The sequence below is a fragment of the Copadichromis virginalis genome, linkage group LG23, assembly GCF_057382275.1.
Source record: "Copadichromis virginalis isolate Kocher_CV1m ecotype Utaka linkage group LG23, C_Virginalis_male_GT1.1, whole genome shotgun sequence".
NCBI classification, from domain to species: domain Eukaryota; kingdom Metazoa; phylum Chordata; class Actinopteri; order Cichliformes; family Cichlidae; genus Copadichromis; species Copadichromis virginalis.
The window spans coordinates 38,638,391-38,655,908 of record NC_140639.1 but is presented as its reverse complement, the minus strand read 5'-3'; the positions used below and the strand labels follow the sequence as shown (position 1 = coordinate 38,655,908).

The 17,518-nt window shown below is 42.0% G+C and overlaps 3 protein-coding genes across 7 annotated transcripts in view; 2 read left to right on the top strand and 1 right to left on the bottom strand.

The window, feature by feature from the left end:
* The window catches only part of LOC146681584 (rho GTPase-activating protein 20-like), a 33,981-nt gene extending 30,347 nt beyond the window's left edge, over positions 1-3,634 (top strand). For both annotated transcript variants that reach the window (XM_085448533.1, XM_085448531.1), the window contains exon 16: positions 1,181-3,634. In XM_085448533.1, coding sequence (XP_085304659.1) covers positions 1,181-1,963 — 783 coding nt within the window. In that variant the 3' untranslated portion in view covers positions 1,964-3,634. The remainder of the gene's footprint in view (positions 1-1,180) is intronic.
* Positions 3,635-3,753: 119 nt separating this feature from the next.
* Positions 3,754-10,934, bottom strand: LOC146681583 (adrenodoxin-like). The gene is made up of 4 exons (XM_085448539.1): positions 10,424-10,934; positions 5,616-5,740; positions 5,375-5,504; positions 3,754-4,868 (listed from the first exon to the last, which is right to left on the bottom strand). The coding sequence occupies exons 1-4, from the start codon at positions 10,546-10,548 to the stop codon at positions 4,760-4,762; spliced, it is 489 nt and encodes a 162-aa protein (XP_085304665.1). The 5' UTR covers positions 10,549-10,934; the 3' UTR covers positions 3,754-4,759.
* Positions 10,935-11,044: 110 nt separating this feature from the next.
* LOC146681582 (uncharacterized) lies at positions 11,045-17,517 on the top strand. 4 transcript variants are annotated; one of them, XM_085448536.1, is made up of 8 exons: positions 11,045-11,144; positions 11,235-11,302; positions 12,192-12,229; positions 13,301-13,390; positions 13,882-14,546; positions 14,635-14,772; positions 15,246-15,357; positions 17,306-17,517. In XM_085448536.1, exons 3-8 carry the CDS (start codon positions 12,193-12,195, stop codon positions 17,377-17,379), a joined length of 1,116 nt encoding a protein of 371 aa, XP_085304662.1. In that variant the 5' UTR covers positions 11,045-11,144; positions 11,235-11,302; position 12,192; the 3' UTR covers positions 17,380-17,517. The 4 variants fall into 4 exon arrangements, with proteins under 4 accessions (XP_085304662.1, XP_085304661.1, XP_085304660.1 ...); XM_085448535.1 differs by adding an exon at positions 12,054-12,074 and having other exon boundaries at positions 11,045-11,302; XM_085448534.1 differs by having other exon boundaries at positions 11,045-11,302.
* The last annotated feature ends 1 nt before the right edge of the window (position 17,518 follows it).

The window sequence follows — 17,518 nt, the reverse complement described above, 5'->3', positions numbered from 1 at the left end:
ATGAACATTCATACTACACAAAGTCATTAAACAATAAACAATTAAATGACAGAAAAGTTTCTGTTTTTCACCTTCTACTATAGAAACGTCTGGGGTTTTTTTATGACTACAGTTAAAAAAATAACAAGACAAAAAAAACTGGACAGTCTGGGCGATCAGCTAAGAGAACCTTTTCTGTAATTTTACACATTTAATTCTTACAATTTAAGTCCAAATAGTTATGCTGACAGGTCTTCCTTTCTGACAGCAGCTTTCTCTTTATGATGCAGAAAAACAGTTAAATATGTGACTTCTTTACACTGACAGAAAGCAGCGTTTCAGTTGTCCGGCCCACTTAAGATCAAAGCGGGCTGTATGTGGCCCACCATGTAAACGTCTCACACCACTGACCTACAGGCAACCATTCACTTTGTCCAAAACCTTTTTGGGGGAGCTGTTTTGTGTGACAGGTGGCAGCTTAATACAAAAATGAAGTGCTGTGTTACACTGGTGACATGAATGAGACAAACTAGTGTTTCTGGTGCCAGATAGCTGGAACATTTATTTGGATAACACCTCACCTAGCCTAGACTTTATCCTCTGCTGAACTTTATCCGAACACCACTGACACCCCTGATGTGTGGACCACTTTTGAATTGTGGTTAAAGGCTATAAAACTCCACACAGCTTGATGTTCCTGTGACTAAAGTTTAACGTGCACCCTTCAAACCTGAGACCGCTGGAGCGGTTAATTTTCAGTAAACCAATATGAATTATTACTCTGGATGAATGGATACTGCTTGTGTCCTTTTCAAGTTATTGCAGTGACTGTTGTGGGTTTTTCTTTCTATAATGGAAAGTTACCAACAGTTTTGTCCACGTCAAGGTTTGCCATAATTCAGTTCAATTTTATTTATATCCCTGTTGTATTGCATTATTACGAGTATTGATAATATTAGAAACTTTTTTGGACTGTTTGACCTAAAGCTGACCAAGTAACAGATGGAAGCAATATTCCCTCAGAAACTTGCCTGAACCAGCTCCCCTTACTGTATAAAGACTGTAAGATGGAGTTAGAAGAGCCTGAATGATGAATAGATGAACCTTAGAGGTTAGATTCTCTGGACTACATTAGCTCTCAAAGCTCAAGAACTAAAACTTCCAACAGTTGTTTATGTGATCTACCTTTGTCTCCACCCAGGGAGGGCCTTCTGATAAGTCGCTCACACCTGGGAAACCAGAAAAAGGAAAAGCAGGTGAGAAAGGAGCTGCAAACCTGATCTCAGGCAGCCAAACCAAACCCAGAACATCCTGTAGACCTCCCAAAGATGCAGGTGGAGCAGGAGGGAGCCATGTGAAGGGAAAAGCAGGGCTCCTCAAGCAGGACTCCTCCAGTCCCCCTTCACACTATCACTCTACAGGAAACCTCCAGTTCCCTAAATCTGCCTGGTTCCATTCCCCAGAGGCCCCAATAACTTTAAGACAGAAAAATCCCAGGAGTGATACCAGCGCCCAGAAGTGTGCTGTGCAAAGTGATGTGACTGAACAGAAGCAGCCATTGCCGTCTGTGTTTTACAAGCACGGGGGGCCATCACTGTCCCTATTCAAGCGACCCAAGTCTCAATCCACAGAGCAGGACCACAACGCCCGGCTATATCAGCGCCGCGGCTCCGAACCGGGACGTCAAGTTGTGGACCGAGCCGCCACCTTCACCCGGGAAAGGTTGCCCAGTGACCCGGGGTTGAAAGTGTCCGGGGTGGATTCACAAGGAGGCACATCAGAGGCCCGTTACTGCCTCTCCCCCTGTGCCACCAAAGCAGTGCGGGACTACTTCTCCTCTCACCCCCAAAGCAATCCCCAGAGCAGCCACCAGGTGGCGCTTGCCCTGGTGGAGAGCCGCAGGGAGTGGGTGAAGAGATGCAGCGATCCCACAGCAGAGCCAGACTTTGACCAGCTCCTGTTTGCTGAAGAATCCTACGTTTGATGAGTTGGTGAAAACAAACTGAAGTACAGCATCGCTCCAACAAGTGGAACAAACAGAGCATTTCAGTTTCAGCACAGTGGTCGTATCATAACCTTAAAATGAACTCCGTCATCACACACTAAGGCTTTGGTGTCACTGGGAGCATTTTGCTATCTGGAACACCACATGAAATGTAATCTGTTGGCTAAGGTGGACATGGAGCAAAAAGTAAAAGTGTGTTTGAGTTTTTGCTTAGTGCTTAATGCCAATAAAGTAAAGTGAATCTCCCCCTAACCCTTTGCTTAAATGTCCTAAAGGCTGGGTTTACACATGCAAAAAGTGTTCTAATGTATAACCAATAAGCTCAAATAACATTCATTCTGATCAAAGCAGAAAAATTTGTCTTGATTTTTTTTTATTTTTTCCAATGTACATCAGGCCAAAGTTAAAACCTGCCAATCTAAAACACACCTGGCATTGCCTTCTTCATAATGAACAAAGACTCACTCAGAGAAATGCCTTCTGGTTAACTGCAGCTCAGAAAAACTGTGTTGTTTTGGTTCAAGTCCCACCCAAGCAGCCTAAACAGATTATGGGCAACATGCAGTATTTGGTATCACATGTTACTTCAACCACAGTTTTGCAGAAAGCAGGTGGTACAATCATGTTTATTGAAATTAATAGTCATATTATAAATAGTGTAAATGCAGCCTGGGTACACACTGTGACTTTGCCTCTACATTTTAATAGTCTGGTTCTGAACTACAGCTCAGTCTGTGTGTTGATCGGTAGTTTGGCTTCAGCTCAGTTGTTTACAATACTCAGAAGTATCGTAAATGTGTAGGTAGACTAGTTTGTGACATGTTGGAAAGGTATAAAAGCATGACATCATTCAGTATATTTAAACAAACCGTACGTGTATATCCTGTATATGTGAAGAATGCTCCCCAGAAATCAAGCATTGCTCGGGATCATGTCGACTGTTAGCAGCTTAACTATTTTCCAGCGTTAATGCTTTTTAGTGAACAGATGTAGTGTTTGGATAAATATTAACATGGAGACGTTTCTGATTACAGTCAGCTGAGCAGTTCATTTAAGATAAGATAAGATAACCTTTATTAGTCCCACACGTGGGAAATTTGTTTTGTCACAGCAGGAAGTGGACAGTGCAAAAGTTATGACGCAAAAATTAGAATACAATAAGAATAAATACAGTACACAACTGTACAGAATAGAATAAAATAATATACTATATACAGTAGAATAAAATAGAATAAAAATATACAATAAGATAAAAATAGAATACGAATGCTATATACAACTGAGTAAAAATACAACGATGCCAGAAAAGGTTATTGCACATGTGTGGATGTGTGTGTTTGTTCATGTGTGCATTTGTAATGCTTCTTGGCATTAACACTCACATCAGCCTGCTGTGATACTGACGACTGCAGCAGCAACATTTAGAGCTTCTTGTTTTGTTTTTGTTGCCAACAATGCTGTTCACATAAGCCTGTACTGATTGAAATTAATGTTTTATGAGCTTTACATCTTATGCAGCTTAAAACACCGAAACAGGCCACAGGACTGTTGCTTCCTAATATTGTCTACTGCCTCCTTGTTATATATGTACATGTATTTATACGCTGTCACTATATTTTTGCATATGCAAATAAAATGAGCTGAAATTAATTGTGTGCTTACTGCTTTAATTTGGGGAGATTTCATGGGAATGGATCCCTTTGTCCTTTTTTCTTTGTACAAACAGCACATTTAACGTGACATTAAAGAACCAACAGTTCAGCACGCTGTTAGAAAGAGGAAGTTTTATTATTTTTCTTTCATTGTTTAACGCAGATGGTTGTGTGTACACAAACAAGATGAAATTGTTAAGGTTACATGAAGAATCTGATCAAAAATAACAAACATTTTTCAGGGGACAGCAGAAGAAATCTGTAAGGTGTTGAACTTCTTGTTGTTCAATACATGAACATTTCAGTGAGGCGTACCACCTTTTCCTTCAGCCTTGTTGAGTCGACATTTATGGAAGTCCAAAAATACCAAAATCAAAAAGTTCCGAAAAAAAAAAAAAAAAGAATTCCAGTAAATGCAACAAAACTATTAAAGTGTTTAGAAAAACTGACAAAATTGGCATAATTTTTTTTTTTTTTTTTAAATACCTGACACTTTGAACTGAAATCAGTCAAAGTGTGATATGGGAGGTTTATGATTCTACATGATTTTACATACCAAGTCACATTTCTTTTGGCAGTTTGGGTCCTCCGCCAACATGACTAACTGTTCATGTGAGGAAGTGTGTACATTTCCAGAAGGTCCAGCTCTGTGCTGAGATATAAACGTGAGCTCACATTGTAAATTTAGTCACAATTAGGAAGTTGGGCAGGAAGAAAAGGTACAACAAGTAAGTAACGTTTTTATTTTTTTTTTTCCCCAGGCAGTGATTCAAATAAACAGAACAGACAGCAGTTTATATCTCATAAATATTTTGATTCCACACTAAGGGCTGCAGGTTTCTCCTGTAAGCTGAGCATTACAGCCTTGTTAGTCTAAAAAATCTTGCGTACTGCAGGTTTACATTCTATAAAAAAATTAATTTGAAAGTCAAAGTTGCATACTTGAGCTTCCTGGTTTTTGAGAGCTCACTTTAGTAGGCTATGACTTTATTATTAAAAGAAAGTGGGAAAGAGTTCTATGGCAGCCCACAGCAGTACTGACAGATTCCACCTACCATCGTCTCTGTGCGCATGTGTTGTACCCTCACTTTCTACACTCATGTTCTCAGCCACATGTTTCCTGTTAAGATGATCCATCTTTGGTCTGTCGGATGTCGGCTACACTCTCTGGAACCCTGGCTACCATTCCCTCCAGAGACTTCGTCAAGCAGATCTGGCAACCCAGACGAGATCTGCAAAGGGGAGGGGAGATGAGAAGCATGTTAAATTCAAGTCTGATGAAGGATGCTTCTCATTTTTAGACAGCCATGAATGTGCCATTTGCTTTGAAACTGAAAGCTGCTTTAACAACAGTGTCCAACATTGTTTGCAAATAAAGCTGATATCCCAAGTGAAAGAAAGCTCTCATGTTTAGTCCTTTGTCTCTCAATGATTAACTGATCAGCCCTGACAAATCCACCAGAACTGATTCTTCTGCATCAGCCAGGCTGTAGGACTACTGTGATAAAAGCTTCAGCCTCTAATCATTTATCCAATCACTTGCCTTCAATTAACACAAAAAGAAAGAATGAATCACACAAAAGCTGACATAGCCAAGATCCACGTTCTCCAAACACTATTTAAAACATGGCCTTGCAGTTATATAAGCAGAGTGTCGATAAACTATCACATCAATTAAAATCAGTGTAATGACAGTTTAGCACAGTGGCCTTGTGAGTGTTCACGTGTGCTTCCTTACGTGTCAGTCAGGCCGTAGGCCAAGTCTAGCATGTCCATTTCCTCGTCTGTGATGGGCCCCAGCTTCTTATACATCTCCTCATCAAAGATCAGATGGCATGTGGAGCACGCCAGTGTTCCCTCGCACGCTCCTACAACACACACACACCTTTAGAACTCCACACAATGGATGAGAAGTAGCTCACGCACATACATGCAGCTCTCTGATAAGTCCAGGCCTGTGAAACTCGCTCTGTGCGTACCAAAACCATCAAAGTCGAGGTCTTCATTGATGACAACGTCTAGCAGAGAATCTCCAGGCAATCCCTTCACTGTGATCTTCTCCCCGTCTCGGTTGATGAAGTTGACCGTCACCTTGTTGTCCGATCTGAGACAAAAAAAACCATGACCTTAGTTTGATTGACAGGAACACTGGAACCCAACTGTTGGACTGATAAACTTACAGGTTTTACGTATTTTACGTACGTTATCCAGTTTCCCCTACATAGCACTGCACAGTCCAACTGCCAGAGGTCACTGCCCTCTGGTGGCCACTACTGATAGTTACATTCAAGTCAAAAGATGGCTCAGTGCCCTAAAGAGAACATCTACTGTTCCTTATTTTCTGTCATATACTGTTACTGTGGTGGAGACTCATGACCAACAGCTACAGATAATGAGATCCCTAAAATTTCATCTCATGTAAACTGCATCATACAAGCTCCGCCCACCTGCATCCTAAAGAATAAGAGTAAAGAAACACACACAAAGAGATCATGAACTTGTTTAACCATCCATCCTTCTCTGGTTATCATTTTCAGGGTTGCGGGGTCTATCCCATGATATCCAATATTTAACTACATTTACAGCATAAGGCCACAATGAAGGAACAGCAGGGACCTAAAAATAACACGTACAAATGAATTTTCCTGTCTATCACTCTAAGAGAAAACTACAGCACAAACTTTGCCAAGTCCCAAGTTTTAGTCTAAAAACTGATACCGGATGCCAACACTGAGGTCAACCTATTATGCTAATTTCTAAACTTATAATTTCATTATTCGATAATGAGTAAATACTCATCATTTACATTATACTGGTCCATAGTGAAGCTCATTAAGTCATCCTGAAATAAGCTTGTCTAGCTCTCTTTAACCACCTTTCTTCTGCATGGTGGGGGGTATATGTGTGCTGTGCACTGAAGACTTGTGTGCATGAAATCAGCACTTTTATTCTCTGCTATTTACAATCAATTCCATTTTATTTATATATCACCAAAACACAGTAACAGTTTCCTCAAGGTTATATAGTAAAGACCCTAAAATAATACAGAAAACCCCAACAATCAGACGACCCCCTATGAGCAAGCAGTTGGTGACAGTAGGAAGTAGGAGGCTGAGGGAGGGCGGCCATCTGCTGCAACCAATCTAATTACAGTTCTGTGTAAAAGTCTTAAGCTACCCTCCATGTTTATTTTATTTTGCTTCCAAGGAGCCAGACTTGTCATTTTCACAGCAGTTCTTCAGATTTTCTGAAGGTCTTTCAAAGTTTGCTTTGGCTGCTCTCTCACTCATTTTCAGTCCAGACCTTGTAACTGACACAGGACCTGATAGATGGACCTTCATCCATCTACTGTCCAATGAAGCCTCATCACAAAAGCTCTCAGTGTAAATGTGGCTGTCACAAAGAAGCCGTTCTTAAGGAAGAGACAGGGAGAAAAGACTGGGGTACTTCAAGTTACACAAGAACCTGAGTGAAAAATCAATAAATCAGTACACCCATTTCTCATATTCCTACAATTTTTTTAAATGACAGATAGCTTAATGCTTTTATTTTGTTGCAATTAAATTCCCAACATCATACCAATTTCTCCCTTCATGCTTCTCTTCGGGAGGTGAAGTGTGGGTTAATTTAGGTTAAGATCTGGTTAAAGTCCTCTCTTAATAAAGGACTTCTCCAGATTAGCTCTCTGTAAACTGGCAAGGATGCTAAAGGCGTGTGCTGCTGAACTTGGGGAGCCGCTACAACGAGTCTTCAACCTCAGTCTGCGACTGGGGAGAGTGCCCGCCCTATGGAAGACATCCTGCATCGTCCCGGTCCCCAAAAAGAACCGACCCAATGAGCTGAATGACTTCCGACCGGTGGCACTGACGTCACATCTTATGAAGACTCTAGAGCGGCTCTTCCTCAACTTCCTCCGACCACAGGTACAACATGCCCAGGACCCACTACAGTTTGCATACAAGGCGGGTGTCGGAGTGGAGGATGCCATCCTGTACCTCCTACACAGAGCCCACTCACACCTGGATGGGGGAAAAGGCACGGTCAGGATCCTGTTTCTTGACTTTTCCAGTGCCTTTAATACCATCCGGCCCTGTATGCTTCAGGAAAAACTGAACAGGATGGAGGTGGACCCCTGCCTGGTGGCTTGGATCTCCGACTACCTCACCGACAGACCACAGTACGTCAGGCTGAAGGACATCACGTCTGACACTGTGGTCAGCAGCACAGGAGCACCACAGGGAACTGTGCTGTCCCCTCTTCTCTTCACCCTGTACACCTCTGACTTCTGCTACAACTCTGAATTATGCCACATTCAGAGGTTTGCAGACGACACAGCCATCATGGGGTGTATCTGGGATGATCAGGAAGAAGAGTACAGAAGTCTGGTGAGGAACTTTGTCGCATGGAGTCACACAAACCACCTGCAACTCAACACCTCAAAGACTAAGGAACTGGTTGTGGACTTCGGGAGGTCCAGAGAAGGTCCACTGCCGGTTCAGATAGAGGGGGAGGAGGTGGAGGTGGTCAACAAGTACAAGTACCTCGGGCTGTGGGTGGACAATAAACTGGACTGGTCATGCAACACAGAGCACCTGTATAAAAAAAGCCCAAAGCCGACTGTACTTCCTCAGGAGGCTGAGGTCTTTTAACATCTGCAGGAAGCTCCTGAGGATGTTTTACCAGTCAGTGGTTGCTGGAGTACTTTTCTATGCTGTGGTGTGCTGGGGGAGCAGCACAGCAAAGAGGGACTCATCCAGGCTGGAGAAACTGATCAGGAGGGCTAGCTCTGTGGTCGGCATGAAGCTGGACACTCTGGTGACAGTGGCAGAGAAAAGGACATTAAAGAAACTGATGGACATTATGAACAATGCTGGGCATCCTCTGCACACGGCCATAAACAATCAGAAGAGTCTGTTCAGTGACAGGTTGCTTCTCCCCAAGACAAGAACTAACAGACTTAAAAACTCCTTTGTCCCACACGCCATCAGACTGTTTAACTCCTCTCTGGAGGGGAGAGGGAGGGGAGACAGGAGGACAAAGGAGGGGGGAACAACTAAGCTGTAGTGCCTCTTCACCTCACTGTACAATACCTTGTGCAATACTTTTTGTAAATAGTCAACAGTGCAATAGACTCAATACTTGAAATGTGCAATTCACTTGTATTTTTATTTTTTATTCCTATTTATTCTATTTATCCCCTTTGTATATTTTATTTATATTTGTCTCTGTATTTATATATATGTGTGTGTGTGTGTGTGTGTGTGTGTGTGTGTATATATATATATAACAATTCTGTAACTGTAACTTCGGTCGTTGCTGTGCTTTTTGGAAGTCGAATTTCCCAGAGGAACCCACCCGAGGGATTAATAAAGTTCTATCTTATCTTATCTTATCTTATCTTATCTTATCTTATCTTAAACAATAACTTTTTGTAGACTTCTGCTCGTTCTGCAAATTCCATTCAGGCTTTCAGATTTTTACAGCTGATGAGTGCAAATTGCAGTATGACCTCTCGCTGTTCTCCAAGCCTTATTGTTGCCATCCTTGGACAAGCCAATCCATGTAATACATGTAGCTCAGTGCAAGAGGTTTCATTCCTTTTCAGGATGTTCTGTACTGACATAGTGGCTGTGCCCAGTGTGTCTGAAAATCCTGTGATGGACTTTCCTGCTTTTAAATGGCCCTGCTGTTTTGACACTTTTGAGGATGGATGGATGGATGGATATGGCACAAATATATAAAATGCAATCGATCGCTTTACTTTCTAAAATTTCCCATTTATAAGTCCTTTATGGTCTGAGATTTCAAGGAAAGTGCATGTCAGGTTACGATGTAGTTTCAGAGGGGTTTGGGGTAATGACGTACCTACGACATAGATTTAACGCACAAGCCCCCTATAATCCGCTTTAAAAACAAAACCTTGTTCATGCTCTTTCCTGAAAGGGCCCTGCACTGCACGACCTCTCAGGACAAACACACTCGCACTTGGCATCAATCACGTTAAACTGGTTAGTTAAGGGAGGGCGACGTGAGGACACAAGGACAGTGTCAGTCAGTTTAAGGCAAGCCTGGAGAAAACAAAAAACAAACCTTCAACCTAAGCACAAGGTCAACAGTCATGGTGCGCTCCAACAGGGTGGCTGGCACTGGGAAGCCCAGCTGTGGTAAGAGCCTTGTACCTGAGTGGGAAGATGGCTCACTTTCACCTTGGGGACACGTGAGGCTTCAGCCTGCTCCTAAAAACATCAGCTGCACACGTGTGGTATTCTTAATCACTTTGACTTCAAGCACCACTTTTTCTAGGAACTAATATTAAGACTCATCTTGCCTCATCAACCCAATTACACACTCACATATATTTTACTACACATTTCGCCCCTCAGTATTTCAACACATATTGGAATATTGGCACATTTAAGTTGCAAATTAGTTCTCCTGAGACCTAAAAGCACGTAGACTTTCCTCTCCTTTGCTTTCTCCCCGCTTGTCCATTTAAACTGACTTAAAGTAAATGGCCCACCGCTAGGCTGGAATTTAAGTGTTTCTGCTTTGTCGTTTTGAAAAACAACATGAGCCTAGTTTCAAATGTTTTGAAACAGCACGACACAAAACACCCTGCTCTGTGAAAGGGACATTCTTTTCTACATGATTTTGCATGCCAGGAATGCGCTGGAAAGAAGAGCCCCAATAAATTGCACATTTTTTGACTGGAGTTTGGCGTGCGGCTCAATCCATCACCAGGTTAGGGAGTCCTGTTAATAGTGGGTGTTTTAGTAAAATAACCTACCTGAGAGGCTGAGTGCCGATGGAAAAACTCCTTTGTTTCGTAGGCCAGGTTACTGCCGACGCCTTCCTCGAATATTCACGTAGACTATTCTGAACCAGCCGTCTTAACGTTGTTACCAAAGCCATTTGAAGCACAAAAATGAAGCTGGAAAACTAGCGGAGAGGATTTACGAGCTGCGAATGGCAGACACCTGTCGAGCGCGTAACTTCTCAGCAGAGACCTAAAGAAGTTTGACTGAACCGATCGAGCAGGCTAGTGGGGCTAGCTTGTTTTAGCTGCAAAAAGTCACTCTGTCACTGTCATTGCATAACGTGAAACATATGGCAACTGCTTGTTGTCTAAGACCCCAAATCAATCACCTGACAACGCAGTGGAGCACCAATGATACTCCACAACAAAACACAAAGTTGACAGATAACTATCAACACCGCCCAGGGTTATGCAGTCAAATCGCAAACATGACTCTCTGTGTGTAGTTCCTGACAAACAAAGATCAATCAGGCACAGTACAACTTCCTGCCATGTCGTCAAAATAAAAGTTTTAGCTACTAACATATTGTGTCCATCTATGGATAATAATTTGATACCCACAGTTTAAAATAAAATAAGACCGTTATCCTAGTGGGAGTTAATAAAAAACAAACGTCTTGGCTTCCCTTCATGATTAGAAATGTATTATTTTGCTTTTAGTTTGAAAGTCATTGGCGCTAACTTGATTCCGGTAAGAACAAACGTCCCCGTGCCCGCTTACGTGAGTGTGTAAACTAGCCAATCAAACTGTACTAACGCTCGTTTTAAATTACCGCGTCAGCCGGTAGTGCGGAGTTAGCACGTCTCCGAGTGGAGGGCTGCTTACGGAGTCACCGCCCCGCCGTGTGTGTGAGTATAGACATCTAGAAAGTTCAGTGTGTTTCCTAATAAAGGTCAAATCCTTCACGCGTTACTCTGACCAGCGAAGAAGCGCAGTGATGTCAAAAATGACCTTGAACTTTTGAACTGTTTTTTAAATCATCTTTGAAGCACCACGAGTTCACGAGAGATATTAAATCTGAGGCATTTCAGAAGAATCAAGTTAGAAGTTACTCGCTTTTTAATCATTGCTAATAAAAAGTGAATATTAACCACCATCTACACCCCATGTCCTGATGGCTACAGGGTTACAAAGTTGAACAAGCGCTCTACACCAACATCAAAGGTCTGTGAAATACCTCAGTCACCCCCAAAACAACCTTTAGTGGCCTCCAGCGTCACGTTTACCATCTGTTGTAACGTCTCTCTCTGTCCACATTCACAAATATTGATTGAGCTCCCTTGATTAAACCAAGTGCTATTCACCCTTCACATGCTTGCATGCCCTAGAAAACAGAATGCATACAGTATCATAGGATGTCAAGGAAAACTAGGTGTTTGATAACTTTGGGTCAGAGGCCAGTGGCTGACAGTGACAGCCAACATTTAGTGCTGAGTTCAAATCTTTATCAGTTTAGAGTGAAGGCAAAGGTCATCAAATATCAGTCAATAAAGAGCTACAGGAGATTTAGATTAGATTAATCAGTAATCTCTTTAAAAAGGTTTATGACCAAGAAAGACACATATTAATAGGTGGCCTTTTCTTTCTGAACTGCTGCAGCATTCCTCATTACAGCCTCAGGTAAGCAGGATACAAACGAGGTTAAAAACAACTCCGTTAAGGAGAGCCTGGATACATTTGTAGGTTGTATAGGCTTATGAAGAAGAAGTAAAACATTTTCTTCCAATTTCCTTACAGGATGTTCAAGTTAGTGCTACTGCTCCTGGCACTGTCAGGTAAGATCTCACTGCCTTCACCTTTCACTGGTGCAGTAAAACTTGCCTATTTATTTGTGGCTAGATATTTGTTTCATATCATTACTGCTCACCTAATTTTCAGATGATGTGTTTCTGAGGCAAATGTTGTTGCCAAGTCGCAACAACAGTTGCCTCAGGTGCTTTATATTGTAATGTTAAGACCCTGCAATAATAGAGAGAAACCCCAACAATTAAACAACCCCCTTTGAGTAAGCACTTCGTTATGGTGGGAAGGAAAAGCTCCCTTTTAACAGGGAGAAACCCCCTGCAGAACGAGGCTCATGTGGCGGCAGCAATTTTACGCAACCGCTTGGGTGTAATGGGAGAAAGACAGGACAAAAGATGCACTGTGGAAGAGAGGCCGAGATTAATAATGACTAATGTTTAAATGCAGAACGCTTTCTTAAGCCTAATCTTCAACATAAAGAAGGTTACAGTCTCCCGAATCCTTGGGGAAGAGGGGCCTATTTCTCTACATATCAGTTTATGATGAGTTCATGAAATAAGTGCAAAATACAGAACAGATTTTATCTTAGAATCATGCAATTCCGACACAGCAGATCTAGATATAAAAACATTTTGATATCCAAACTTCCATCCCTATATTTCAATTATCTTTAAAAACTAATACAATTATGTGAAACATCAGTAGGGTTCAGTCAATATATTAACTTTCCTGGCTGGTCAGTGTCAAATGTTTTATTTATTTTGAGGTGTCCTTGACATAATTAATGTTGGCTCTGTTGTTTCTTGCCTTGGCAGCAAAACAACTGACAGTAAACATTCTGTAGTTCCCTAATGGAAGTACAGAACGTAGACTTTGACCGTTATCATTGATTTATCACACTGTTAAAGAAAGGTCGTGGCCTATATATCAGCATTGCACAATAGTTAATAATTGACCTAAAAGGCCACACATTTATGTATCCATCAACTGGCAAGCTTAGTGCTATAATGTTAATCAAGTCGAACACCAGTGTCGAAGGCAGGGTGTGCAAATGCAGCTTCATGTATATTATAGTTATATAGTGTAACTGTAATCCTTTGCAGGCCTCCAAGCTGTCCCAATCAAAACCCCTAGAGGTTTGAAGAAGTCATCAAGTGATGTCCATCAATTCCTTCCTGATGGCTTTAGACAAGGTACAGAGCTTACTTTTACCTCCTACCTACATGATCCTACTGACACAGGCCAATTTGGCCAAGACTGAAATATCTCAACAACTTTTGGTTGGATTCAAATTACATTTTTCACATTTATTCACGTTCCCCAGTGAATGAATCCAAATGGTTAATGGTTAATGGTCATCCTCTATTAGGGCAGCCAGTAGCTGACATCTCAAGAACTAACATATTATCCTCTCAAATTTGGTAGAGCTATTGAGCCCCCTCAGGATGATTTTTTTTTATTGTAATGACTCTTTGCCTTTCTATTCAGTCCCAGGACATTATTGAGGTTTAACTAAAAATAAATTGTTAGGTATTTTTTCATCATGAACAAAGAAATGAACATGATAACCTGTTTAACATGATTTTGATCACATTTAGCTTAGCGAATGTACCCTCTAAGTCACCTCTAGAGTATCGTTATGATTTTAGAAGCTTGTTTACTTCCAATGTCTTTTGTCTTTCAGCCGATGCTGATGTTCCGGTCCAAAGGAGTGGTGGTAGTTGGGTCCGTGTGGAAAATCCTTCTCATCTCCCAGATGGTTTCAGGCAGGGAACCGAACCCTCTATGAAAGTCAGAGATGGCTTCAGGCAGGGAACCGAACCCTTTATGAAACTCAGAGATGGCTTCAGGCAGGGAACCGAACCCTTTATGAAACTCCAAGATGGCTTCAGGCAGGGAACCGAACCCTTTATGAAACTCAGAGATGGCTTCAGGCAGGGAACCGAACCCTTTATGAAACTCAGAGATGGCTTCAGGCAGGGAACCGAACCCTTTATGAAACTCCAAGATGGCTTCAGGCAGGGAACCGAACCCTTTATGAAACTCAGAGATGGTTTCAGACAGGGAACCGAACCATTTCTGCCTCTCCAAAGAGGCTTCAGGCAGGGAACCGAACCCTTTATGAAACTCAGAGATGGCTTCAGGCAGGGAACCGAACCCTTTATGAAACTCAGAGATGGTTTCAGACAGGGAACCGAACCATTTCTGCCTCTCCAAAGAGGCTTCAGACAGGGAACCGAGCCCTTTTACAGCTTCATCCAAAGAGCAAAAGTGGCATGTCAGGGGGAGATTATCAACAACAAGTGCTATGAGTTCAACCCTACACCGCTGTCCTTCAAGGATGCTCAGGTTAGACTATGTACCATTCCAAAAACATATAAAAAGCTAATCCCCTGTTCATTTAAAGGATGTAAATTAAATGTTTCTCAATCTACAGGCCAAATGCAGAACTCTTGCCCCACATGCCGAGCTTGCTTCTGTAACCAGTGGTGATCTGCATTCCCATCTGATTTCCCTGGTGACCAAGGGTGGTAAGAAGAGCCCTGTGCTAACCTGGCTGGGAGCCACAGCCACGGCAAGTTTATCATGTTAATTGGCAACCTATATAGGTATATAAGGTTTTCTCAAAACATGTGGTGCTAAAACAACAGTGTGTTTTTCAGGGTGTTCTCTACTTACTTATACCACAATTTTACTCCAGTTCTTAGTGGCTGTAATGCCAGCAGTCTGGTCATGAGCTGTGTCAATGAATGGAGGCCAAGGAGAGTGTCATCAGATATCTTATCAGCAGGACTGATAGTGTTATTCTTACCTTGATGAGACATTGACCTTCAAACTTTTATCTTAAAGTATTGCAATTGTTGTGTCCTGTGACTAAGTGATGTTTTAAAACAAGTGAAGTGGTAATATGGTCATATTAGCCATACTTTTCTTCATAGAAAGGGTCTCATATGCTAACATTTTATTTTTATTGACAGTTTACAAACAATTGGGTTATTTAAGACTACATTTTGTTTTAACCTTTCATATGTATTCTGCACTCCACAGAACCAAGAGGCGTCATGGGTGGACGGGTCAGAGTGGGGTTTTAGCGACTGGATGCCAGGCTACCCCAACATTCACACTGACAAACCTGTCTGTGTGGAGATGTTTGAGCTAGGTAAGAACCACGCTACTCTCACACTAATTACTAATTTATTCCAGCATTTTCCAGAGAGTAACTTTGAAACACCTCTGCTTTAAATTCAATTCAGTTTTATTTTTATAGTGCCAGATTGCAGCAACAGTTGCCTTGAAGGCTCTTTATGTTGTAAGATAAAGACCCCACCATAATACAGCACTTTTGTGTTGTAGCTACAGCCTCACTTAATTTGGTGTGAGTTGTTAGGTAATGGCATTGAACTTTAGACCTCGATATTGCCGTTTTATGCTTTAATAGCCTGCTTGCAAAAGTACAGTACTGTTTTATACACTGCTCAAAAAAATTAAAGCAACACTTTGGTAACACATCAGATAAGATTAGATCTATACTGATATGGACTGGTTAATGTGTTAGGAATGAAGGGATGCACGTCGTTTCATGGAATTGAAAATTACCAACCTACAGGGGGCTAAATTCAAAGCCACACCAAAATATCAAAGTAATTAATTGCAGTACCTCAGAACGGCAATCTGTAGTTTGTATTGGCTTGTAAGCATACCTGACAATGCTAGGGAAATGCTCTTAATGAGATGACATTTGGGGGCTGGGTATGACTGAGCTCCTGGACAGCCTTAGGTACAACCTGGCAGCATCTAATGGATGAAAACATAAAGTCCCCACGGTGTTCTGTCGGATTTAGGTCAGGCAAGTGAGAGTATGCAGAACTGCCTGCATACTCTCATCACAGGCCAGGAGGAATCCAGGACCCAATGCACCAGTATAGATCTGACAGTGGACCCAAGTATTTCATCCTAATCTGTAATGGCAGTCAGGGTGCCTTTGCCAAGTCTGTAGAGGTCTGTGTGCCTCTCTCGACCCACCACCAAACTTGTCATTCAGAATGATGTTACAGCAACGTTCTCCAGGCGCTTTCACATATGTCACATGTGCTCAGGGTTTCATCTGTGAAAAACACAGGGCACCAGTGGCGGATCTGCCAATTCTGGCATTTTGTGGCAAATATCAATCAGGCTCCATGGTGCTGAGGAGTGACCGGGGTCCACTAAAGGACGTCAGGCCATTAGACCACCCTCATGAAGTCAGTTTGTGATTGTTTGGACAGAGACATTTACACCAGTGACCTGCTGGAGGTCATTTTGTAGCTCTAACAGTGCTCATGCCATTCCTCCTTCACAAAAGAGCAGATATCAGTCTTTCTTAAGGGGTAATGGCCTTCCCCTGCCCTGTCCAGCCCTCCTAGAGTAACTGTCTGTCTCCTGAAATCTCGTCCATGCTTCAGACTGTGCTGGGAGACACACCAAGCCTTCCGGCAATGGCGTGATTGATGGGCCATCCTGGAGGAATTGGACTGCCTGTTCAACCTCCGTAGGGTCCAAGTCTCACCTAATTCTAGCTGTAGTGACACTGAGCCTAGCTAAATGCAAAACTAGTGAAAAATAGTAAAAAAAACCATCAGTGGTCTCCAGCTGTGAAAACATTCCTTTTTTTAGCAGTTGTTTCATTGTTGCCCCTGTTGTTAAACACCAAGCAGTTGAAGCTGATTAACAAGCCCCTCTGCTACCGAACTGACCAGACCAAAAGTTTAGCTGACTTGATTAAGGAGTGTTCATTTCATTTTTTTGAGCAGCGTTTGAATTATGGATTCTACCACTGAAAGGCAGTGGTTCTATATTATAACTTTTCCCGCCTCAAATTGTAAGAGACTTAAAAATAATAATAGTTTGCCAACTAAAATGCCTGATCTTCTTATTCATCTCAGTCATGAGTGCTATATTAGACAAGGGTTCCTTTTGTGAGGCATGTGTCATAAAAGCACCTTTTAAACAAAGCTTTATAGAGTACTGTCTGTGTCACATAAAATTGATAAGACACCTAATAAAAAACTGGGATTATCTTTATCCTGCTGGACTAATCTACTATGATCCTTTTCCTATCCACACTGCAGACAACAGCCGGTGGACTACTGCCAACTGTGATCTGAAGAGAGCGTCCATCTGTACGTACATGATTCCTACGTAAGAGAAATCGCAAAGAAGCAACGTGAGACGGGCTCGCGGGTATCATTTCCTACGATACCTTTGTGTTCCCTGCCACAAGCTGATTGTGCATTCTTGAATAAAAACACAGCATATTACTCATCTGTGCGTTTCTTCTTCCT